The following is a 26,748-nucleotide window of genomic DNA, read 5'->3' on the forward strand; positions in this document are numbered from 1 at the left end:
ACTGGTTGGTTTTAAATCTTTGGTATGTTTGCGGTTTGCGACCCTTTGTTGGAAAGTTGTTTCCTGTGTGTGCTTTGACTGATTACCGTGCGAACCCAGGTATGACCTTGGTGGCGTAAACAGGTTCGTTTTCGATCATTCTATTGCTATCTAACTACGTAAACCTCATCATAATTTTTGGAAATATTTACGCCTTGGTTTCATAAAAAAGAAACATAAATCTGATAGCAACGGTCAGGCTAACCGGAAGCAAAGTACTGATCGTTACACGACTCAACAAGGTACAAAAGCAACAAATCATTAAATTAGGAAATTTGTAGCCTCTTCAAATATGTGTGCTATTGAATATGAGTTGTTATTGCATTTATTGTTTTGTTTCAGAACAAACATTTTATAAAACTCATATCCGAAATCTTCGACTACTCGTTTGAAACTTTTACTTTTATGAAAATTCTTTACATACAAGAATGTGAGGGAATGCACGAATGTGGCAGTGATCCATACGCATAATCTTGAGTATCGCATAAATATGAAAACTTTCAAGTGTGTCTTATTTTCTTTTGAATTTTGACCCCTGCTTACATTCTAAACTTCTTCATTGATGCGTCTATACATTCGTTGAAAATCAAGCTGTTTGTTTTTATGGTACGATAATTGGCCAGCTAACATAATTACACACGATTTTGTCATTGATTTGTTATGCGTGCGTTACTTTGGTTTTTACAGATGGCTTTGGTGAAAATTTTAAGAATAAATTTAGTTATTTTGTTTCGACTGCAGGCCTATGTTAGATTCTTGATGTTCTATATTGTAACAAAATCTGGAACGTGTCCACAAAAAGGGGATGTCTCTTGCTTACTTCATATCATCAAGCATTCTAATCAAGCACATTGTAAGGAAAAACGTAGAATCGATGAAAAAATCATTGACTGTCACTATCTTTAGAATAGATGCATCTTAGGTTTAAATGCATAATGTATGCATCAAGCCCAGCTTTTCTATGGTTGTATCAACGCTATTAGATTACATCACTTATCGTTCAAAACCGTTAGTCGTCCTTATTTTTTTGGTTTCATTTTTCATTGTAAATGATTGATATAATAAGCCTATAAAAAGCTTATAGCACATCCCCTTGCCGACTACAAGCTTTATACTGTATTTTTTTTTTTGTTGCTGTTCTGTTCATGTCTGGTAGTGTACTTCCTTGCGTATTGTTACTCTACTCTGCGTAATACTCTGAAACACTGATTAGTTTGGAGTTGCAGTGCAAAACACCTATTACACAGCATTACTTTCTTTTCTGTTACACTGAGTTCGAAAGAACTGTATTTCGATTCGTACTGTTTTCGTGTTCTACCGTTTTACCAGCAAACAAAGATAATCTTTTTTGAACGACTGGCAACAGTACTTTCTTTAAAAAAAGCGATTCTAGTTTGTATAACAGTATGTGTTTGAAGGAATGTTAATTTTGACTCTGTATGAGTGTCACTGCAGTGTACGCATGAAAGTGTGTGTGAGTGTACATTTGTATATTTTATATTAAGTATTAAATTTAAGATTAAACATCATTATTAAAGTCTCGCCCCGACCCCTCGCATTTGATTTTTTTTGTTTCATGTGCCCATTTGCCAACCAAACTGATTATGCTTTTAATAGTAATCATGGAACAACCTCAGCCTCTCACTGTATTTTGAGGTTTCATGTTGGATTCGATAAGTTGTTGTTTTTGTTCGTGGCTTTTTTGATTGCACGCAGAAATATATCAATAATGAAACTTGCCAAGCTTGTTTTTGCTTTGCTACTGGTACTTCGGTTGGTTTGACGATATAATTATTATTGCATGCTTTTTATTATCTTTCTTCATGAACGGTTCAGCTGACTTCTTCTGCCATAGTGATCAAGAGAGTAACTTGCTTTATCAGAAATTCCAATGACAACACTCCGGCGTGAATGCTTGTGAAAAGATTGAAATGTATATCCGTGTGCAGAATTAAATGTTTGCAGAGCTTTTCATGTCTATATGAATTTCTCCCATCATTTTCTTCATCTCATGTTCTTCGGTTGCTTTTGATCTTAGTTACGAGTATCTGGCCTGTACCTTTGACTTGAAAGTGTGTTGGATGTTTTAAACAACATTATTTGATTAATATTGCCTCTGTCCCAATGCTGAAACTTTTCAAGCCGAATTTTTCGATCAATGGTCACTTACTTTTTGTGTTAGAAACTTATTGATAAGATTGTATTGAAAAAAACGAAAGCAAACAAAGCTTTGAAAAGAAATCAATTTAATCTAAATTTTAAACTGTTATGTTAAATATGTTTCATCCCATTAACATTCCATGATGCGCATCTAATGAGGTTGGTTCGTAGTAGACTCCATGGCATTAAGGTAATATTAGAGACACAGATCTCGATGACTTGTTAATCTTGATTTTAGTAAAAAGCTGGGGAATCAGATTATTCTTTCTTGAATAGATTCTTTACTAGCTCTGAATATGTTCTATAACATGATGCAATAAAGTTGTTTAACACGTTAGAAAAAAATGCCCCGTTGTAAGGAACGACTACTTTGTACTTGATATATCGATTACCTTAAGCAAAATGGGATGTTGTTCACAAACAAAATTTTGTATTTATAAAAAGCGCTCCTATTTACTTCGCGTAATTTCAAAAAAGGTTAGCAGCAGCAATGCAAAACTACTTTCGAGCATAACTAATTTCGGGCGTTACTTGAATTTCGTAAAGTAATAGGATCCGTACTCTACATCGGTGTTGCAGGTGTTAGGTGCTAAAATTACTCCCAGTAAGTTTCGCTTCACTGACATCATGTATAGAACTGACTCAGAAGAACAAATATAAACAAGGATAATGAAATGAACAATTGATAGCTCCTAATAGACGTTACTAGCAACGTCAACAGTTGGACGATTATAACCCACTTGCAGTGTCAATGTTGTCCACACCTGCGTAAAAGAAAATAATTTACAGATCGGAGCCATTCTGATTTGTCTCGAAAATGGTTGAGCACTGTTAATGTATGTCCCTTTGCCAGTATTTATGCTTGGTAAGAATATTCATGTGTAAAATGAGCAGTTTTCCGCTACCCTTTCCAGCTGGACACCCTTTTGGTTTTTACCGCATTGAATGATCGTTTGTGTAAGTTACATTTTTATCAGCCGATTGCTCATGACCACGTGGCACTAGTTGCAATCAGCATGTCAAGTATGTTTGATATCTTCGCGCGAAGTTGGGAACTGTGATGAATTTGCTTCGACGTTTCAGAATCATTTTAATATTATTTCTGTCGTGCTTCGGAATCTGAATCCGAGAGAGGGGGGCGAGGCCTGGCTCAGACATCTGCCGTACGTGATGTTATACTGGGCGATCGTGAGTGTATTACGACACGATGTCCGTTCTTAGTAACAAATCCATCACTTTCGACAAGAACGGCCGTTTGTCGGCCTTGCGGATCACCGTTTCCATCTGGTGACTCTTTAGGTGATAAGCTATGATCCACTATACCTACATTTGCCTGAGATCCTCCTAATATTCCTTTACTCTTACCACTACCAGGAGTGGTGCTGCCTCCTCCTATACTACCTGTACCTGCGGCACGAGACCCAGTGTCATTGCCTGCGGTACCAGCTCCACCTCCTCCATTACCGTCGTCATCACTTCTCGTGCCCCCTTCGTTGCCGTTATCACAGGCATCCGATTGCTGGTCATCACCGGAACCATCGGCGCCTCCGCCCCCGTGGCGTTGTTTATAGCGCTTCCAGGCGTGTTGTATCAGCCGGGCACAGTATTCTTCACGCTGCCGCCAGAGGGTTGAAGATACCGGTTCATATCCCACCTCGTCGGGTCTCTGCTGCACTTCACCCAGCTCGGCCGTTTCTTCGATAGGGTTTCCTTTACGTGCAAAGAAATCCTTCGTCAATGCATCCAGAATATCGACGCAGAACATCACGTCCCCCCGGCAGATAGGGATATCCATTGAGATTATCTTATAGCGGTTGGGCTTGTGTATTTGCAGGGGTGGTTCCAGTACGTCCAAGAAATCCGATAACTGATCGAGTCGAATGTACTGAGTGCCATCGGGATCAAACTGCTGCCATATTTCGTAATACATATCGTAGTCATCATCCGTCAAACCTTCTTGCACATCTTCAGTGGCTTGGGAGTAGTTTTCGAGAATGACAGCGATGTACATGTTGATGACGATCAGGAAGCTGATAACTAGATACGCCAGCAAGTATGTGATTCCGATGGTAGCTGAGCCACAGTTGCCAGGATATCCCTCGTCGGTATTGGGTGGTAAACAGCCTTCCTCATTGATAATACCATCCAGTACACCATCCCATCCAGCCGAAGTTGACATCTGTAAATGTGTCATATTAGCAAAACACGCTATCCTGTATAGTTGGTTAGGCTAGAAACCTACCTGGAACAACAATATCATGCTTTGTCCGAAGGTTTTGAAATTGTACACATCGTCTAAGCCGCTCTTATCTTGAACGTGCATGAAGAACGACATTCCAAAGATCGCAAAGATGAACATCACAAGGAAAAGCAGCAGACAGATGTTGAACAGCGCTGGTAGCGACATAGCCAAGGCGAACAGCAACGTTCGTATACCTTTAGCACCCTTAACTAAGCGCAAAACGCGACCCACCTTCGCCACTCGGACAACACGCAAGAGTGTGGGCGATACAAAATACTTTTCGATAAGGTCACTGAGGACCAGACCTATGCAGTGAGGAACACTCAGTTAGAGAAATTGTAAAACAAGAACCACAATTCAAATCGTGTCTTACCTAAAATGGACAGAATAACAACAACGAAATCAAATAGATTCCACGGCTCTATGAAGTAGTGATAGCGCAAAGCGAAAATCTTCATTAAACATTCACTGCTGAAAATGCAGATGAAGATCATGTTTAAGTAATCAAGTACGGCGCTGAATGTTTCCGACTGTTTGTAGTGATCGAGAGTCATTGTGAGCATATTAAATCCGATGAATAACATGATGATCATATCAAACTTCTTGTTTGTTACAATTTCAAACACTATTGCTTGTGGTCGCCACTGGAAGAAAGGCAGTTCAATCAATAATTCAATAAAACCAAAGAGATTGTATACAACGTTTCAAAAATATATACACTTACCCTCGGGCGGGGTATAGCTTTGAGTGGTTTCTTGGATCCCATTTTTTTCATAGCATTGTAGTATTTCTTCTGATCCTCTGTCATAAACATTTCCAACGATCCGCCGGCTTTCTTTTTTTGTTCGTTAAAATTATCAATAATCACACCAATGAATAGATTAAGCGTAAAGAAGGATCCAAAAATGATGAAGAACACAAAGTACAGATACATATAGATGTTTGTTTCTCTGATCGGTTGTTTATCAACCTGTAAAATAGACACAGAAAAGTTTGGTGATCCAGTCCTTATTTGGTTCGCAAAAAAAAACATACATCTCGCGAATCTATTGCATCGTTCATTATTTGTATCCAGCCCTTGAATGTAGCGACTTGAAATAGACACAGATATGCTTTTCCAACATGATCGAAGTTCATCGGTGAATTCACCCACGTATAATTCTCGGCCGTGCACGCGTTCTTATCTGGTATTATCTCGTGAGATATTGTTGTTTTGTTGCTGTCCAGACACTGCAAAAAAAAAAAAACATTACAACACGGTGATAATATGTTGGATTTATGTCAACTCGTTGTATTACCTTGTAATATTTTCCTGCAAATAGCTGCACACCCATGATGGCGAAAATCAGCCAGAATATCAAACAAACCAGCAACACATTGAAGATGGACGGTATAGCTTGCACCAGTGCATTGACGACAACCTAAGTTTGATATCAGATTTGAAATGTTACTCCATAGAAGGTTAAAATTCACTAGATTTGGTAAATTAAAGACATACGTAATATGCTATCACCATGCGATTAAAAATATTCAATTATATTACAGTTTTATTTGATGAGAAGATAAGAAATTTAGCACAATTGCATCATAAGAGCAAGATAGCAGACACTATTATTAATGCTTTAAACTCAAATCATTGGCGACAAGCATTTACTTTACACAAGCAGTTTTAACATATAGATGTGCGGATCTTTATGACAATGCGATGCATGATGATATTCATGGGGTAACTTTATACTTGGTGGCCTTCAATGGTGACAGATATACCCGCTAAAAATAATCATTAAGCCCATTATGTGCTGCCATAATGGGCACATAAACTATGTGTCACACATAACAAGTCATTAACAAACATAAAAAAAAACGTTGTGAAATACAGAAACAGATATCAATCATCTTTTATACAACATTTACTTACTGCTACGCAATAAAAGCCGTTGGAAATGATTGATTAACAAAAGCTACCCAATAGCTGGCAGTAAGACTAAATGAACATTACAATGACAACTTTGTTATTTAAAATCTAGGAAGAGGAAAAAAGATACTTCAACAGAAAAAGTGGTGATAACACTGCTGTACATTGTACCCGTATCCTCTAAAAAAATGTTGCTTTGAGGAAATTTTAAAATTGCCAAGTGAAATTACATTATAAAATGCGCTGAAAACAGTTATCTACGATACGGTCCAAAAAATCATACTAACAATGTTGCAGATTACTGTATTTGATGTTTAAAAAAATGCGTAATTATAGTAAAAATTAGTTGGAGCTACATAATTTTTATTAATATTTTTGCAAAATAAAAAATTATTAAATGTGAATATGAACGTTATGAGGAAATCTTAATGTATTAAATGCAATTTAGCAGGGTTATTGTTACTTAAAAATTGAGTGTTTGTAATTATAATCAAAGGCTAATGCATGAACTAATTTATGATGTCTTTAAAATATCTTTAATAATAATTAAGATTGACAATGGCTACATATTGAGTTACGTACCCTCATTCCCTGCATACGGGACATGGCACGTAGCGGTCTCAGGGCTCTAAGAGTTCGCATGGTTTTGAATGCTTGAATACCACCAGCCCCACAAAGTGAAGCAACGAAGTTTATCAAAGATACCTAGGAAGAGTATAGGTCAAATTTGTAGAGTAAACCGTATGTAGCGAATTCAGTGAACCTTTCAGTGTCCATAACTGTTGATGCCACCAATTTAAATGGGTTATATGAGCTGAATTTGAGATGATTGTGTGTAAACATGTAATGTGACTCATTTGTAGTTGCAACCTCTTCTAATTCATTAGATGTATGGCACCCGATAATGTAGGTGTTACTTTTCATAAATTCTCTTTTTTTTATTTAATTTCTATCTATTTCGTATTTATCCCCATTTTCTATCACAGCTATCCAAACCAATATTCTGATACTGAAGAGTTTAAGTAGAATTTTGAAAAACCAAAAGTTTTAAAAACCAAAAACACCGATGCACAGTTAAGCATTTCCTGTAGGAACGTCGAGAGTCGAAGCCAACACCAGTAGCAACGATAGCATTTATACATAAAAGCCTTTGCTTGCATCAATCTGAATGACAAAGCTTGAATTACAGTTAAAGAAAATATAATCACACATTTTGAAACAACAAAATGATCGTAGGTTTTTTGTACAGCTTCGTCGAAATTTTTATCTTAATTGTAAGGATCAGGATAAATGGGAAAGAATATTCCAAAAGAACATCATTCATCATGTGTACTTCATTTTCATTATAAATTATTCAATTATAAAGAAAATAAAAACGTTAAAATGTCTCTCGGGTTCATCCGTCAATCTCAACTCATGGTATGGTATTTCCCGTTAAAGTATACAAATTACTTCAAAGAACAAAAATGAACCAACACCAAAGATTGCAGTCATAGGGCAATAAAGTGATAACAGAGTGTTATAAAGATAATGGATGATGTTCCTGTAATTATATAAATAAATAAAACTCGTGAAACAATAAGCCAGTTGATTTTATAGAAAAACTGTTATAGTAACTGCATCCGAAATGAAACGAAATCATAGCAACTAAAATATGTGTCTCGATGAAATTAAATGATAACCGGTATTAGTGTACAAATATTGAATACCAAAATATAATTAGAAAACACTACACATTTTATACAAGTACAGCTGTGGACTGTAACAAAGTGACATACATTCAAATTCTAAACCCAATCCATACAAAGATTTTGTTATATGAATGAATTTAGAGAGCATCTCTGGTACCTTCAACAAAAACGTCTCAACAAGGTAACAAGTATTACTTGTTTAATAGAGAGGCTTAATAGAGAGGTTTTATTATACACGGTAGATAGATAAAGAGGAAACAGGCCGGTCAAACAGCTAGATTGAAAGATATAGGGAGAAAAATGAAGGAAGTACAGTTTGGAACAAATAATAAATTATTGAGGCCAAGTGACAACAGACGCGAGATAGCTTTCACAAACATTGCTTCGTTACGAAGTTCGCCATCAAGCCACAATGTGCCTTCCACCAAAGATCGATACGGCAAGTTAACCAAGACACTTGGTACTTACTCTCATACCCTCCCATCGTGAAACGGCACGAAGCGGGCGTAAGGCGCGAAGCGTACGCATCGAACGGAAAGCTGGAATATCCGCCGCTCCTACCCATGTGGCGGCAAGATTTATCAGCGATAGCTAAAGAAAGATTGAGGCAACGGATGGTAACCGATAAAATGAAACAACCGACCGTGAAAAATTTAATAAATAAATTCGTCGAATGAGGTGATTTTTTTCCTCCCGAAGCCTTACAAAGGGCTCACTGTGGGTGTCATTAGTTTGGGGCCACAGAGCAAGATTATATTTATTTTAAGTATGATTATGATGTTTGTGTATTTTATACCCAATGCAGTGTGTGGTACAGGTATGAGGTGAAAATATTCTTAGTTTATCGGAATATGTTGCATCAAGTGTTGAGACTGATGCAGTTTTTTTAACCCTTAAGGACCTAGATTGTTTGGAAAGTTTCAAAACTGACAAATAAAGATAAAAGTTTGCTCAGATTTAACACGTTGACTACCATGTCACCCAAAAGTACGTGACAGCAAAACTCAGTTCTAAAAAGTTTTTGACTCATGAATCAATGAAAATGCAACATAAAAATTATAGTAATATTTTATATCAATTCGTTAGGAAGCTAAGTTTTAGCTTAGCCTTCAAAATGGTTGGTTTAATAAATGTTTAAAACAAATTAAATTCAAAAAGATTGTTCTAAAAAAGTGTGCTATAAACGCTTGGCAGTCAACGTCTTAATGAGCGCACTATTGTTAAAATAAAAATCGACAACGAAACAGTGCCGAGCTGCTCACTATTATCAAAATTACAAAAAAAAGTAAAGACAGTTCTCTTTTTCGTCTGTGTATTGAATTTAAACAAGCTACAATTCCTAAAAAATGAGGTTTGAAATTTTAATTCAGAAACTGTTTGCCATTTTGTACTACAACTTTTTGCCTTTAAGGGTTAGAATAGTCAACGGTACTATAAAGGCGGTAGATTATGTAACTTACCATGACAATTATAAAATCAAGCCAACACCAAGCATTAGTAAAGTATACTTTGAAACCTAAAGCTAACCACTTGATTAACATCTCTATGAAAAAAATGACTGTGAATATTCTATCCATGTAATACAGGACGTCTTGAAGAATTGGTCGCTGTGGAAGATGTACATCTTCGAGGGCCTGCAGAGGGATTGAACAGATTAAATTCATGTTGCTTCACAGTTTACCGCAACCTTACCAGAGCCAAGCTGCTAAGCAAAATCATAGTAATAACAGCAGTCTCAAAATACTTGTTCTCGATAAGCTGAAAGGTTTTCAGACGCAAGTTTCCCCAGCCTTGCCAGAAAGGGGCATCGTCATCTCCGGCAAGAATCGGAAACTTTTTGTAGCAGTTATCTGGGCAGCAATCAGCAGGTGCATCTTCTATCACTTCATCTTCTTCCGCGTGTATAATGAGCTCTCCGTCTAGGGGACCTTCTTCGCCCTCACCTTCATCATCTAGTTCTGAAAAAGGAAAAATGGATTGAAATATCCACTACATTTTCAACAAGCCAGTCTTTTGGTTAAAGATTACCTTCGTCAATTCCGAGGTCTTCCTTACTGGCATCACGTTTTTCTTCGCCTTCCATAGTTTCGGCGCTGCCTTTGTGGCTTTCGTCCTTGAATGGGCGATTTTTGTGACTACCGTAAGATTTAATACTGGCAGTATCATCGTCCTGCAAGGACACGCCTCTATGATTCAGTTCATGTTCTAATTTATTATCTTGATGGTTACTAATAGAATTGCCTATCACCTAATCATCGAAACATAAGACACAGAAAATGAGTTCAACGGTTCATTTAACGTTTCGTTGGTTTTGGGCTTAATGGCAAAAGAGCATGTTAGGGATCATTTAGGTTGGTTGAGTATATTCAGCTTACTTGGAAACAGGATGGTGACAAAGGGGTTATCATAACATTCATTGGATTCAGGATTGGAAGGTGCAAAAATGGTTTAGACTAAACAACAATGTACGTACCTTCGAATTGTTCATGAGTTGCTTGTTCTTTTTGCCCTTATTCTTGAGATCCCCGTGAATTGTGAACTCCATGCCGTCGCCTATGGCCACTTCCAGCTGGTTATGTTCCTTGACTCCCTTTTTCAGCAGCCCATCAGCCAGTATGTCATCTGGAGTAAGTTCCAGCTCATTTTCACCATGCTCTGCAGATATACATGGACATACCCCTTTTCCTAACGTGTTTTTGTGTGTCGTGGTGATTTTTAAATTTTCATGTGACCCCCGTTCAAATGGATGATGGCATGCCGGATTGTATATGATGTTGGAATGGTTATCAATGATTGGGCATCGTTCCACGTCCATCGAATCGTAAATGCCGGAGAATTGGTGCGTCAAAAGTTTCACATGATCAGATTGCCAAGTTCATACGTTTCATGTGTTTCATTCATTTGTAATTGATATTGCAAAAAAATGGAAGAATAATAGATAAAATGAAAAGAAGAAATTGAGATAATCAACTGTGTTGGGTCATATGTGATCAGAACAGGTACTTATAACAACACGTTTAAAACACAAACACGACAAAAACACGGGATCATTTCTCCAACATATGAATCTTTCAATGTCTACTTTCACAGTACAGGATGCTGGTGTATACTTTGATTCAAATAAAGATAATGTAACACGGTCTTAAGACTGAACATATTATGTACACACTATATTGAACTGTGTCGCAGATGTTGCAGACATGTACAGTAAAATTTTTCTACTCATCTTCCACACTACAAGGGACTGAGTCACATACATACTCTTTAGCCATTAGAAACTAGATGCTACGAATTCCAATTTTATGATCTTGTTAAGTCCATTATGTTAGGTTATAAATATGAATCCGTAGAATTTCAAACGATAAAACACGATTGTTGTGGGGCAATGAAGGGGACCGATCAGTTATTACACTGTAGCCTAGATCTAAGTAATCTCCAAAGACCTAACGAAGGCTTTTATTGAATAAATAGCAAATCATCAGTCCATTTGGGAAACATTGGGAATATAGCCTTATCTACGACTAGTAAAAATTTCAAACCATTCCAAAAGAAGTAATGCCACAAATGGTTATACGAAGGTGAATGTACCCACACTGTGGAAATAAATTTCCAATGGAAATCTGGTTTCATATGTTTCTTCTTCTTCTTCGCGTAACGACCTCTTGGTCTTGCCTGCCCGTTAAGGGCTTACGAGACTTTTTTCCCTGTTTTACGTGGATAGTCAGTCCTCTCGTACAGGGGAGGGTCCGGTCTCGGTTGGGATTCGAACCCACGCCGTCGAGGTGGTGAGCCCCGGCGCTCATGGGCCGATTTTCTAACCGGCGCTACCGCTCGGCTGTCGCGGGTTCTCCTCGTATTTCATATTTTTATACCTGGTGATTTAGAATCCACATGAAACATCTGAATAACACGCTACTCAACCAACACAAATAAGAAACGATGACTGCTGCTATCGATTCGTAACCAATTCACATGACCATAATACAATCGTGGTGTTATACTAAACTAAGTAAAGCAAACACTATGTGTTAGCAGGAAATGCTTTAATACTACACACACACACAAACACACACACACACACACACACACACACACACACACACACACACACATGTATTTAAATACACACTCATATACGTACATATATACGTGCAATAATTTTTATATTTCATGATGCGCGGATGAACCTAAAAGGTATGTAATGGGTGAAACAAATGCCGTTGTGTTGACCGTTTGAATTGAATGTCTCGTTTAATTAAAGATTATGGTTATACTGGAAAGGATGTACAACATGAACTCCAATAGGTTTATGGTGACCTTTAACTCCAATAGGTTATGGTATCCTGAATGCAATACTTGCATCAGATTTTGAAAATTCGGCTACGCAATCAACCTAGGGATGGGGTATGAGGGGGGCCCACGGGCCTCCCTTATTTCACAAATTTATAACAAACTTCCTTTTTCGATAGACCTAGCGCAGTCCGCTCGCTGCGCTCGCTGCGGGCGCGCCGCCGTTTCAAACTCATTTCTTGAGTCCATCTCATTGGTTTATGATGTCCATCTTGCTCAGTTTAACCAATTAGTTCAAATCATTACAGCTTCTTAGCTTCAGCAAATATTCAAACTGAATTTATGTGCCACCTATTGCATAACTTTCAGACGCAAACGTTTAAAAAATGAGGACGATGCGGCGACGGGGGAGCTTCATTTGGGATTTTATCGAAATTTACGAGGAAAAGCAAATTGCAATGAAATCTAACCAAACTTGGCTTTAAGTAATTTGCAAATTCATCCCTTGACAAATGGTAAAAAAGCGTTTATGAATGTTTGCTGTGATTCGGTGATAACTAATTGCTGAAGTGTACTACAAACATGTTACTAACAAACGAGCAGTAAACTAAATATATTTAAAACTGAGCAGGATAGAAGGGTAGAATCCACTTTGGCTTGCATACTGTCTATACTGGGCTTAAGGAAACGTCCTATTAATTCGTACAGTGGACAAGGTTGGAAACAAATGATTGGGAATCTTGTACAACCTTTTTGGTGAAGAAAAACAATCAATTGATTATAGCATAAGGCAGGGATCGACAAACTATGTTTAAACACGTTTCAGATTAATATTGCTTTCTTGTCATTCTCATTACACTACGTTTGAAATGCTACCAGTGGGAGAATGGTGTTAAACATACTTCAAATTCACTTTTTGTTTGGCTGAAACCAGAAGTATTTGATTGAAGTCGTATGTTCATTTTGGCACAGATTGACATTAGACCTTGAGCGGTTTCGTATGGATCCTCATTTAACTGATTCCACCAACCGAGTGTGGAACCCACTTAGAAATATGTTATATAACCATTTTTATAACAGTTGTGTTTAGTTTGTCGTCCCCTAGCAAAATGGCACACATATACGAGAAGTAACGGCAAGTACAATGAACAAATTAGTTTTGGTTGTTACTGTAAGGGATTAGGTAGTATTAGTTACATGGCCAACAGGACAGACAAAGATAGTAGTAGCGTAGCGTTAGGTGCAAGTGGATAATAACCTTCTTTCCAAATCCAAGAGAGATGATTGTGCTGCTCACCTGCTGGCTGCACGGACGCAATTTGACTTGTTAACTTAGTTTTGAAAAACTTTAGTGCATTCGCTATGTTCATTTTGATCCAGTTAGAGAAGCGGGAAATTCGGTTAAACGCTTCAGCGATTTTATTTGTCTCGTTATCTGCCGTTGGTGCAGAGAGTGATGATGATCCGAAATTGGACAAAAGCAAAGCTAAGAAAAGATTAAGTACCTGCAATGAAGGTGTCTATTTATAATCTGAACAAGTGCTATCATCTCACGTTGCAGTTACTCACCACCAAGTTTCCAATTACCACAGTGGCTAAGAAGAATGGGATGCATGACACATCTCCGACGAGCATACAGTCCCACATTGATTCGATCCACTCTCCACATAGTACACGAAACACGATCATGAAGGAGTGCATGAAGTCTGTGAAATTCCATCTGGGCAGATCGCCGTCGGGAAATCTATCCATATTGTCTAAAAACATGGGATGACAGGAGTAAATAAAGAAAACAATATGCATAATATAAGATGTTTGCCCGCCGGTTCTATTGTTTAAAAAATGTAGTCAATCACATAAGCCAGTTAATATACGAAGTTTAACGCAAAGCTAATGCTGCTTATAGTAGGTATTTTGCAAGCTACTAATCTTATAAGCTATTTGCTAGGCACTTTGCTAATATTAATTTATAGAGTTTGTTTGCTGCAATTTTGATAACTAGTGTTTAAAAGCGCGATGTATTATTTGTAAAAACAGACCAAAGTACTCCCATTTGTTTACTTTGCTGATCATTTTTGATACTTATATTTTCTAGATCCTTATACAACAAAGTATTGAGAAATAGAAGGCATTTTCGAATGGGAATGTTAACTTTCAAAATAATTTTATTTTGGGTTACAAATAATACACTGGGTTTTGCAACAGTGAATGAATGGATTTGCTAATTAGCAAGCATAGTTCAGTCGATGTCAATACAAATTTGACTATTTTTTCTATACTCTACCTTTAAATATTTACATTATATAAATGCAAAATCTCTTGCGGCCATCTTAACGTAATAAGTGGCCATCTTAATTTAATAAGAATAAGTTAGCACGACATGAACAAAGACCCTACTAGATTCTAATGGGAAAGCATTCTGCTGTTTAAAATGCTAGCAACCATACGTACTAGCAGTTTACGAACAAGTTTGCTACCAAAGTATAGTATAGTATAGGTTCATGCGCTGTTTAACATGTTAACCTTATCTCAATAAAACTTAAATTTAGTTTTATGTGACTAATGTTTTTTTGTCGTTGGCCAAATCGATTTATTGTGATCCTGTGTACCGCTGGTATACGCTTTAAAGTGTTGACGGCACCTGTGGTCGCCATACTTACCTAAGTAATTCTTTCCGAAAAGCTGCATCCCCATCACGGCAAAGATGAATATGATAATGCAGAGCACGAACGTCAGATTACCTAACGCACCCATCGTTCTGCCCATGATGGAAATGAGTAAGTTCAGTGTTGGCCACGATTTAGCAAGCTTGAAGACTCGAAGCTAGGTCATTTAATCACAATTGTATTTGCGTAGGCGATCCGGTTATGATACCAGAGTATTTAAGTATTGTGATTTATATGTTTTAAAGAAGTGAATAGTTAAACAATAAAAAAATTAAAAAAGAGAATGAAAAAAGAGAAAAAGAGAAGTAGTAAAAAAGACAGCTAGTAAAGTTATGCATATTTCTATCACACGAGTTGAAGCTTTCGCATTCCATCATTGGTTTTTCGTGATGGTCACTAAGTGGTATGGAAATAGTTCAGCCAACTACCTTTTTCAAATATATTATTTCCTTCCATGACATCTCTGCTAACAGAGCCTGCGAGTGTTTCGTTTTTTTAATTTTGGTTATTATGCTAAAAACTCATTTTAAATCGATGCAGGGGTAAATATATTAAGCACTAAATAAATTCACTAACGAGCGCTGGTGATGCGAAGCACGCGAAAAGGCAATCAATGCACAGCTCTGGTCTTATTTCAATCTTTTCTCGTTCTCTGACAACCGGCGAACGAATCACTATTTTGAACGTGTTCTCGTGGAGCCATATTTTATGTCAATCGAGAGGTGAATGTCAGTTTCAGTTTTCTATGGTGCGGATTACAGAGCAAAGCTTAAGCTGGTCTAAAATTTACCAAAGTTTGGAAGATTAGATAGAAGTATAGAGAGTATCTCAGCGATAGCAGTATGTTGTAGAGATATTTATTTTTATTCACGAATGTATAAATATATTATATGTAGAGAGCAAAAGAGAGATAGAAAGAGAGAAGGAGAGTGTAAAGAAGATAGCATTAAGAATATTTTGGATCACTAGTCCAAACATCTGTTGCAACTTTAGGGGCACGTTTTACACTACCTGTGTAGTTCTTGCCAAAAAGTTGCATCCCCATGACGGCAAAGATGAAAATGATGATACATAAGACGAAGGTTAAATTGCCTAGAGCACCAACCGTCCGACCCATGATAGAGATGAGCAGATTTAACGTGGGCCACGATTTTGCCAGTTTGAACACTCTCAGCTGCAATTGCAAGAGTACCGTGGATTGAGAATCTCCATTGGAAGAAAGCATCAGCGTTGATATAATAAATAGCTGAAGGTTGTAAACATTGTTTATCATCATAATCAACACCAGCATATGTCATGGAATCTTAAACCCCTTAAACCTGTGTAATGAGTTCCTGTCATAGTTGTCTCGTGGAATTTCACTCTATCTTTTATACTCGTGTTACCGAAGTCGTAGAGATGGGTGCCTTAATACTTACCAAACGGAACGATCGTAATACTGACAATCCTTGTACTCCCTCTAGTCCCAACTCTAGCAGGGACAACGCAACAATTATGAAATCGAAGATGTTCCAACCTTCCTGAAAGTAGTACTTAGGACTCATGGCGATAAGTTTCATAGATGCTTCGATAGCAAAGGTTGCAGTGAAGAACTGAAATTGAAATGAGATGTGTTAAACACAATAAAATGCTCACCGAGTCCATTCTCGTTTAATACGCGAAAAAGTCTCAGTCAACAAGAGTTAGATCTGGTATTACTTACATAGTTGCCACTCTTGAGCGCTTTTTCCATGTCGGGATCCATATCGTGATGATCTAAAGCCATGAATAACGTATTCACCACGATGCAGAGCGTAATGAATAGCTCCACAAATGGGTCAAACACTATAAAAGCTACACCTTCTTGAAACTTTAACCAAACCCAGCAACAGTCCCAGACGCAGAAGATGTCAATTATCTTCATTAGGAACTCCATGGCCTTATCCTTGAGCGTGGGACCGTCCTCGTCGTCGTCCTCTGTGGGGAAGTAATAAACAGAGACTGAACATCGGAGGCGAGCATTAGTGGCGCGGGCTTCGACTCACTTTCAATTGTGTTGTATTTTCTTTTTTGTTATAAACTTGTATTTGCTCCATTTAATAGGAGTTTCAATAAAGGGGTTAGAAATAATTGACTTTTGTTTTTCATTTGCGTAAGTCAATACATTTGGGGGAATTACTGGTATATTTGAATTTCGAAGATCTCTTTGTCCGATTGAATGCGCCTTGTCTTGAATTATTGTGATATATTCTAAAAAAGCTATCTAACTATTATATTCGAAATCTAATATAGAAGTTGTTAATCTAAAGTCTAATTTAATAAAGGTAACATGTAATTATAATTCCGAAAATAATGTTTCAAAAATGTTATTGCAAAGCCACAAGTGACATATACAATTCTATTTAATTTTTATGGAACAATACCAACCGGATACAATTGGAATGCGAATAATAGCTTGCGTTATATGTTTTTCGAAACCCTACGTAATTTGATGTTCTAACATAACATTCTTAACTTTTCTCTTCTAACATTGTTTCGTATTTAAAAATCTTACTTTTCACAACCGTAAGTTTAGTTGACTATTACCTATTAATAATTTTAAACTAGACAGTATGGCATAGCATTACAGCATACGATAATTACTATGAGTAGCATGGCATGGTGCTATTTTCGATGTGCTGTTTTTTTCATTCTACCATGTAATCAATTAGATATATTGCGCTCTCTCTTAGTAAAATGCTCAAGCGGCAAAACAGTGAAATCAAGCGTGCTAAAAATGATACTATATGTTTCAGGGGTTTCCGATTTCAGTAAAAAATCATAGTTACTTTCACTGTAAACATATAAGAAACTGAAACGTTCAAAGTATGAAGCTTATGTGATAGTTCCTAATAGTACTGCACGTATTCATGATCTGTTTTTCAAGCTGTTGTAATGTATATAAGCTGCAAAAATAAATGCTGCTAGCACCAGGATACGCAACTATTACCATTTTTTGAATGATATGCTAAGAAAAAGTAAGAACTTAATTTTATTCTAGTCACTACTGGTTTGCTTTCTTAGATAAAACCATGTCAAAACTGGTGTTGGCGTAAATTGTCTGTTGTTCACTACACATTTAGATCACATCTTATCAAGCTGTTTTGTCAAATAATACAGCATTTACCGTTGTAGTTTAGCGTAGCTAAAGGTCGTTTATTTATTATTGGACTTGTTGTTAAAGAAAGTTGTAACCCTGGGGAATGGACAAATAAATCAAACTAGTCGGTCATACGAAAATCATTAAATAACTAACTGAAATCAAAACATTACGTTTGACAAACTTGGTGCTATACATTTCAAGATCTGTTATCTGTGTATACCCAATAAGTAATATAACTTAACTCTATTCTACTTTAACGAGGTGTTTCGTGCAAATAGCGAACACTATGCTGCCAACAAATTCAAAAAAATAGTTTTATTGTACCATTTTATCGTATTACATTGAACATAAAAAAATCATAGTTATATCATAGCAATATTCGTTAAATTTTAAGTATACATGAGCTACTAGTGTTTGTTTTTTGTGCTTGGTGGCATAGTGGTCAATTTAAAACTTAAAAACAACACATTCTACGCAAACATTCCATGAGTGGTACAACTATACTACTAAAATACTTGCTTTTGTCTGTTTATTCAAAACGATTAAAATCTTACGTTGGATGAGTTTACTGTACCATGGTAGGCATTATTCATACGGATAGAAATCTTTTTATTAACCCCCCAAAAAAGATAAATAAAACACAAGAAAGTGGAGTCTAGGAGTTTGCGGGCAACCTACATTTTGGACACAATTTATTAGAACACATATTGGGATGTGAAATATTAATAATGAAATGAAATATTACTAAAATTGCAGGAAACAGTTAGTACAGTCTATCGAAACAATGTTATAAAAATAAAAAAGAGAATTATAAAAATATTACACTGAATATTCACAAACACTACAAAGACATTTTAAACATAAAATCAATACAAACAAATAGACCCAAAAACCAAAGACGGTAAAACGACAGATGAATAAATTATTATTGAATTACACTTTGTTAGAAATGTGACCGTTTGACTATTTATTATTATAAAACAAATAAACATATATGTTTTTACAAATTTGACAAAAAAATTCAGTTAGTGTGATGAGCTTTAAAAAACGAGCAAAAAATTATTTTTAAAATATATGGGTAAAATGTGGTTACACCCATCGCCAGTTGATAAACAAATAATTTTGCAAAATATGTGATAATGTGGTTTACTTAGCTATTTGAAATGTTAAAGAAAAACATTTTCACGATAGCATGGAGGAAGCAAGATCGATTCAAAGACAGGTCGGGTCAAATCTATTTTCTGCTCCGGCCTGATCTATTGTTGACGGTTGGTTTAAAAAGTGTTTAGAAACATACTTGCATACTTGTGGGAGATCTTCGCAAAAATCTCTTAAACGAAATAGGTAATTCTAAAAATTTTGGATCACAGTGCCAATGGTCTCGCGGATAACAACTAAATATCTGTGTGAAGTTATGGATCCTTTTGGTCGCCATGATTCTCGAAATTAACATTTTGCCGTCAGGAGACCCCATACGGGGTCCAAAAGCCGTATCGGTTTTCATCCGATTACATCATTTTGGTGTGCTGTCAACGCTGTAACTAGACACCCGCCACATGCTACTGGATGTAAACGGTAAAAGGGTAAATGAGGCCCTGGTCTGCATCCAGGTCTTCCTACTTGTTCACATTAAGCGCCTGAAGCTATGCAAGGCGCAACACATGCATTCTTTTCGAATTTTTGAACGCTAATGCATTTTTTTTACGCCAACTAAACTTTTACTGCCAAAGTAGACTCTGGTAGGGCGTTTGAAATAAAAATGATGTCCGCTCGTGTAATAACGCAAAGTTCCACAAAATAGGTTTTGCAGTTATTTCATCATTTTCATGTTTGAATTTAGCGTATTGTTCATCCTAGAGTAACGTACAAAATCTGTTACAAACAACAGTGCAAATAGTAAACAAATCGCCACTTTGACATCTAAATTCCAGTCGAACGAAAATCGGACCCGGTCGTGCCCGGTTCCGATTTTGAGGAAGGAATGTATCTGTCAAACGCGTTAGACAGAAAACTTCTAGAAAAATTTGAGATACATTCCTTGTCTAATAAAGGTATAATAGTTCGCTTAAAAGCACATAACGATATAAACTAATCACGCAGTGAAGGTTGAATGTACGTTAATATACTTTTACACATCAAGTTCCCTTGCAAATTATACCACACATGATGGACAGCATGAAACAATGAGTTTAGCCGTAGAAATGATTTGGAAACGGCGGCGCGCCCGCAGGGAGTGAGCGTTCTGCACTAGGCCTACCGAAAAAGAGAGTTTATTATAATTTTGAGAAATAAGGGGGGGCCCTCATACCCCCTGGTGGCAAAATCAGCATGCTTTCTCGTTCTGGTGGTATCAATTGTCAATTGGACAGAACGAGAAAGCATGCTGATTTTGCCGCCGGGGCCGCATCCCTAGGTTGATTGCGTAGCCGAAATTGACGGTACACACAACGGTTCAAATACTCGTAGGTCGAAATTTATGAATTGATGTACCACCTATTGCATACTCAGGTACAGTGAACGGCAGGAAAAAGTGCCCACTTCGAATTTTGTTGATTTTCGCTCAATAATTTTTTCTCAATCCAACTAAATATACTGCAAGTATTTTTAGTATATTGATTTACATATTTCACATAAAATCCACTAATGAGTAAGCGAAAACAAACATATTTTGATTTTGAGAAAAAAATAATAAAAAAAGGAATCTAAAAAAACAGTGACAAGAAAAAGTGCCCACTTTTAAAATTAGAGCTTTGCATAAACTTTTCCATTGAGGGCTAACCAATTTATTGCGTTTTAATATTTTTTAGGTTTGTTAGCACCATTTCCGATATTTATACATGTATGATCACGTGTTTAATTCATATTTGGTTGTAGATATACAATTTGTTAATATCAGGTTTTGGTATCTCATTAATTTGAGTGTTACAAGAAATTACCTTGCATAAAATATGTTTTATGACACTCATTTACATTGAAGTAATTCATTCAAAGCACGAAATCCACAAGGCAGCGGTAGGAAAAATCACAATGAAATTTTAAACGTAGGCGGATCGCCCTGGTAGGGGAGACATGTGCAAAACAGATGCACGCATGGACACTAAGATCATTCGTTAGATCAAAAAAATCCAAAAGTAACTGTCAGAGAGGTCATGGAAACACTTCACTCATCAGTTTTCGAAAGAACTATCCGTCGTCGGCTTGTTGCATACGGGTTACAGAGCAGACTTGCTAAGAGGCTTCTTTATATGAGCATGACCAATAAGGCCAAGCGTCTTAAGCTCGCTGAGGAACATGGTGCTATGCCTCTGGAATCCTGGTAAACGGTTCTGTGGTCTAACCAATCTAAATATGAACTTTTTAATCGAAGATGGTATGAACGTATACAGCGCAGATCGAAGAAGGCAATGCTGCAGGTTCGCCACATCCAGGGCACAGTATGCCATGAAGGAGGCAATATGGTGGTCTGGTGTTGTTTTTCGTCCAGTGGAGTGGGGAGCCTTGGGAACATTAACGGTGTTAAAACTGCAGATTACAACATACACATAAACATCCTGCAACAAAATCTGGAGATTTCACTGATCCTGACGGGCCTTGAAGAGAAGTTCGTTCTCCCGGCGGGGGCAAGTTCCACGCAGCCCGGTGGGGCCAAGTTCGACATACTGCCAAGAAGACGAAGTCTTTCTTCCCGTCTTGTCGGACAAAACTGTTGAAATGGCCTCCTCAGAGCCCGGAGATTAAGAATTTGTGGGCAGTTCTCGATGCCAGGGTGGCCAAAACTGATGTATCGAATAAAAACGACAATTTTGATGCTCTAATGCGCGCTTGAGAAGAATAAAATCCCCAAAAACTAAAAATCCTAGTAGAAAGCATGCCAAAGCGCCTTCAGCAGGTTCTAAAAGCTAAAAGAGAACACATAAAATATCAAAATGCATTTATTATTTCTTATTTTGATGTATGATAATGAATAACTGAAGTGGGCACTTTTTCTTGTCACGGTTTTTTTAGATACTTTTTTTATTATTTTTTTCTCAAAATCAAAATACGTTTGTTTTCGCTTACTCATTAGTGGATCTCATATGAAATATGTAAATCAATATACGAAAAAAAATACTTGCAGTATATTTAAATGGATTGAGAAAAAAATATTGAGCGAAAATCAACAAAATTCTAAGTGGGCACTTTTTCCTGCCGGTCACTGTATATCGACGTACAAGGGTACACCCCTTGCCACGACCGAAAAAACTAAAGCAGGGGCCTCATTTACTCTTTTACCGACAAAAATAAAAAGTAAAAAAGTAAAAGTGGTAAGAAGTAAACAAAATTCCAACCAACTGTCAAACAATGTCTCAACCTGTGGTCACAGCTTTCCGCAACCGCATGCGGTTGCGTTTTTGATCTGTCAAACGAGCACAGCTTTTTGCCAAAAATAATACTTTAATGTTTGAATATACCACTTATATGAGCATACAATCTCATTAAAGTCTACTAGGAACAAAATTTACTGTTGACATATAAAAACGCAAGAGTCTGCGGCAAGAATCAAACTCGTTTGATTTTTTAGTACAGCAACCGCAAGGTCTTGCGTCTGCGGTGACAGCCCATGACAGCTCCTATCTCTCCCATGGGAAAAAACGCAACCGCATGCGGTTGCGCAAAGCTGTGACCAGGGGTTCACGGTTGTGATTCGTTGCATAGTATGCTGCGACCTCTTTTCCATCGATCTTGGGAGGAAGTAGTTTTCCATAGTGACGTTTATTTATTCTTTGATATGTCCATCCTAGCATTCATTTTAAACAGAAAATATCATGGATTGAAAAATACTTTTTGAAATTCTAATATGACGACGTTTATTTGATGAATTTGAAAAGTTTATAAATCCGTTAAAACAACTTTTTAATTTAAGGCTTAAAGTATTATTATTATAGGTAATTTGTAATTACATGTTTCATATAATGATGTTCAAGATTTCTTTGAGTAGAATAACTGAAATCCCGTTTCATGTTTTTCAAGCTTAGAATGAAAGCTTTCAATGGTGTGTGAATGATTGATGAAATCAACAATTTATAAGCAATGTTTAAAAATTTCAGTTCCGTTGCTGAAATCAACTCACGAATGACGAAAGGCGACAAAACATGTAATATCAACTAACAGGTCTTCAAATGCCTAAAATTTTGCAAGTTATTCACATAATACAGTTTTAAAAATAGGAAGTCCGCGACATCCGAGCGGTACCACCGCCTAGAAAATCGACCCATCAGCGTTGAGGCTCACCACCTCGCTCACCAGACATGATCATGATGGTAGTTACGCCAAGAAGAAAAAAATTTAAAACCATTTTAATAAAAACAATATATAATCAAAACCCTGAATGAAAAAATCATAAAGTTCTTAAAATACTTCTTTTAAGGAGCAAAATGTTTCCTAAATGGAAGACAAAAATCGGTTAAATAAGACCACTTTATTTCGCTTTATTTCGCGTTGCTTAACAAAAACTTGACTTTATGTATTTATCAATTTTCTAGACTGTGAGCAAACATTATCAAAAGATGATTGGATGACAATCTATCTGATCGAATAGAATGAGCAAAACATGGTTTTTAATGAATTTGAAAATGTTGTTCAATATTCCATAGCAGGAGTATTTTAACCAGTTTTTGCAACAAAAACAGGTTTTTGACGCCTTTCGGTTCTTTCTTTCACCCGGTATCCCATCTCCAGGGGCAAGGACATCAATAATCTTACTTATGTGGAAAATAGCATAACATAACTTAAGACAAACAATGGATTAATCAAATTATTATACCAATCAGTACCAGTAGATCAATTTGATATTTACATGATAAAAATGTCTCATTTGGCAATAAAATATATATACACAAGGACGTATGTAATAAAACACATTTTAAATTACCTCCATGCTCACTAGCTCTACTATGCCGACCAGCAGCTTGTTCGATGATATCGTTCAACACCATTACGTCTAAAAAATCAAAATCAATCATTAGACTCAGGAACGCACCGTTCAAGTGATCGAATTAGTTTGCCTGCTCGACGTCGATTTAGTTGGTTTTTGCACGATTTTACACGTCGTTGAGGTTAACATAAGGGAATGTTCGACGCCGACAAAACAAACATGTTCGATCGCTTGGATAAATTTCGGATTTTGTCTTAAAACAAATTTAGGACATGCAGTTACCTTTCATATCTACAACAGTTTGCGTTTGAGTAGGCTCTATGAAAGGATTGTCGTTGTGTTTAATTTTGCCTGCTTCATCTGTGCAGTCTTGTGACATGTCCTGGAAAGAAAAAGAATTCCAGTTCGTTTAGATGTGCCTAAGGGAAAGATGTGAAAGCTGCTGTTTTACTTACGAAATCGCGTTGTCCCTTATGGTTAGTATCGGCGTAGCAGAGATTAGTTGCATTCGGAGGGGGCACGGTTGAATGATTGGTGTTTCGCGCAGTTCGATTGCGTAAACGACTTTCTTTTGTCATTCCACCGAGAAGATCGCCGTGAGATGTGTACGAAATACGCGATTGATGAGAGGTATACGAAGAATGCCTCGATCCTATATGTATAGTATGATAGTGCCACACGACCGTCATCAACAGGAAAAGTGAAAACAATTAATAATATATATTCACGGGACTAACTCGTTGTTCGCGAAGCAGCAACTAGGATGTGCATAAGTTAGATATATTCGGGTGGTTCAATAATTTTATTGCACTCTATACTTTGCATTTCAGGCCATATTTCTTGGTTTAGTTTGGACCTAACATGAAAGTTACATTTTTAAAGAAGTCAGTCTTAAAGAAAACGATTGACGTATTGACCCAACTCGATATCTAGGTAATTATGAATATTGAAGAAAATGCATAGTTGTAGATTGTACGTAAAATTATGGATCCACCCTTTACTTTTAAAATTGTAAGTCGTTTTTCAAGACTGTGATGAAATGGGATGAATTCTTCCATCAATGAAGTTCGGGTGTTGGAAATGTGCAACATTTTTCGATTAGAACCGCTATTGGAAGTAAATTTGTTTTTTAGCCCCCAGACAGATAAAGACAGAGAAGATCAGCGAATCAAAAAGTGTACAAAAGCTTGTGGTTATGATTATCTTTCAGGTAACCAATTCTTAGAAAGTTCAACAGTTGACTTTTAATGCTTTGTCTCTTTGTTTACCACTCCAGAAATATTGTGTCCATTGTATTTCTACACCTCAACTATCTCAATTATCCGTTTCAATTATTTTTCTGTATCATGCTCAGTATTCAGTTTTGCCCAAATTAGAAACACAGAAAAGTTCTAATTACTCTCATGAAACTATCTATTTCATGTAAGCATCATATCGTTAATTGGGTATTGTTATAAGATTAGTTAAACGTGTTAATGTTTTATTTAAGTACCGGATATTATATATGTTTATTATGAATGAAACGAGTTCTAGTACATTATCAGTTGCTCATTTCGTACTCATTTCGAACTTAATTAGACGGAGTTTGTGACAATACTTGCATTATCAACATGTAATAAATTATCCTATAGTTAAAAAATAAGTTATGTATCGTGTTGTCATGTAAAATACATGACAAAACATTACGTTTGACTCGTAGCATGTACCAGTAAAATTGGTTTCCTTTTCTAAACAATATATATATATATATATATATGTATATACATATAACGTAGGTTCTAACAATAGATATATATATATATATATATTTTTTTTTTTTTTATGTAATTTGAACTTAATTGAATTTTGTATCAAATTCAGTATTGCGCATGTCGTTCACATTTTTATCAAGCCAGTGACAGTTTAGTTTTAGCCAGACTTGCTTTACAATGGATGCAAATTTGTGTAAATACGAATAATGCGAAAGCTTTAAATCAGCTCGGTTACTTATGTTTTATTATTATTTCAACTTATTCCAGGAATGATATATAGCAACGTATTTGGTAACCGAGCTGAAGCGATTCATTTAGCGATGGACACTATAAAAAATAGGATTATGTTTGATTGCTTTTGTCGAATTCATTCTCTCTTTCAAGTCATTACATCCCGCAACTCCGTATTGAATCATGCTTTGTTCGAGTACATTTATTGGCATGAACGAATTAGACAAAACATAAGGAGTTACATATCGTTTTGCAAGCATTAACGGTATGAAATCTGGATACGAAAAAGATTAACATGAATAAATCCAGTTTAATAAATGTAACCGATTTAAATTATGAAAGACTCAGAAGTTATATAAAAGAAACACAAAGCTTTAGAATAATTGAAGAGTCTTATTACTATATGCTATTTCATGAATGATAGAGTTAAAAAGAATGTTAAAGAAGTATGAATAGGAGATGAGAGAGAAGGTTCAGAATTGTCAATCTTTTGATAGATATTCTTTTTTTATAGTGTACCTAAATTAGCATAGTATACTGGAACGATGATTGCACCATTTTCCTCCGACATTGGGGTCACTGCGTTGGAATCATCGGCATATGGCAGGTGTTCTTGTGCATCGAGATATGTTGAGAGTACCAGTGGTTTTCTATCGCTACCAGGTACACCAACGAAACGTCCTCTACCGTTACGTATCGTGAACTGATGGAAGTTGCAACAGTGCGCA

At 36.5% G+C, this 26,748-nt stretch overlaps 1 protein-coding gene across 1 annotated transcript in view; it reads right to left on the minus strand.

Annotated features, from left to right (window-relative positions):
* Positions 1–3,349: 3,349 nt before the first annotated feature.
* The window catches only part of LOC131262496 (sodium channel protein para), a 57,225-nt gene continuing 33,826 nt past the window's right edge, over positions 3,350–26,748 (minus strand). The window contains exons 18-37 of the mRNA XM_058264512.1: positions 26,540–26,723; positions 24,494–24,690; positions 24,321–24,420; positions 24,036–24,104; positions 16,706–16,959; positions 16,422–16,595; positions 16,015–16,177; positions 13,907–14,094; positions 13,635–13,842; positions 10,521–10,702; positions 10,076–10,217; positions 9,740–10,005; positions 9,508–9,681; positions 6,939–7,061; positions 5,740–5,862; positions 5,477–5,671; positions 5,166–5,411; positions 4,815–5,085; positions 4,442–4,746; positions 3,350–4,378 (exon numbers count right to left, since the gene is read on the minus strand). Of these exons, the coding sequence (XP_058120495.1) occupies positions 3,350–4,378; positions 4,442–4,746; positions 4,815–5,085; positions 5,166–5,411; positions 5,477–5,671; positions 5,740–5,862; positions 6,939–7,061; positions 9,508–9,681; positions 9,740–10,005; positions 10,076–10,217; positions 10,521–10,702; positions 13,635–13,842; positions 13,907–14,094; positions 16,015–16,177; positions 16,422–16,595; positions 16,706–16,959; positions 24,036–24,104; positions 24,321–24,420; positions 24,494–24,690; positions 26,540–26,723 (4,593 nt within the window). The remainder of the gene's footprint in view (positions 4,379–4,441; positions 4,747–4,814; positions 5,086–5,165; positions 5,412–5,476; positions 5,672–5,739; positions 5,863–6,938; positions 7,062–9,507; positions 9,682–9,739; positions 10,006–10,075; positions 10,218–10,520; positions 10,703–13,634; positions 13,843–13,906; positions 14,095–16,014; positions 16,178–16,421; positions 16,596–16,705; positions 16,960–24,035; positions 24,105–24,320; positions 24,421–24,493; positions 24,691–26,539; positions 26,724–26,748) is intronic.

This window comes from Anopheles coustani, chromosome 2, assembly GCF_943734705.1.
Source record: "Anopheles coustani chromosome 2, idAnoCousDA_361_x.2, whole genome shotgun sequence".
Classification (NCBI taxonomy): Eukaryota; Metazoa; Arthropoda; class Insecta; order Diptera; family Culicidae; genus Anopheles; species Anopheles coustani.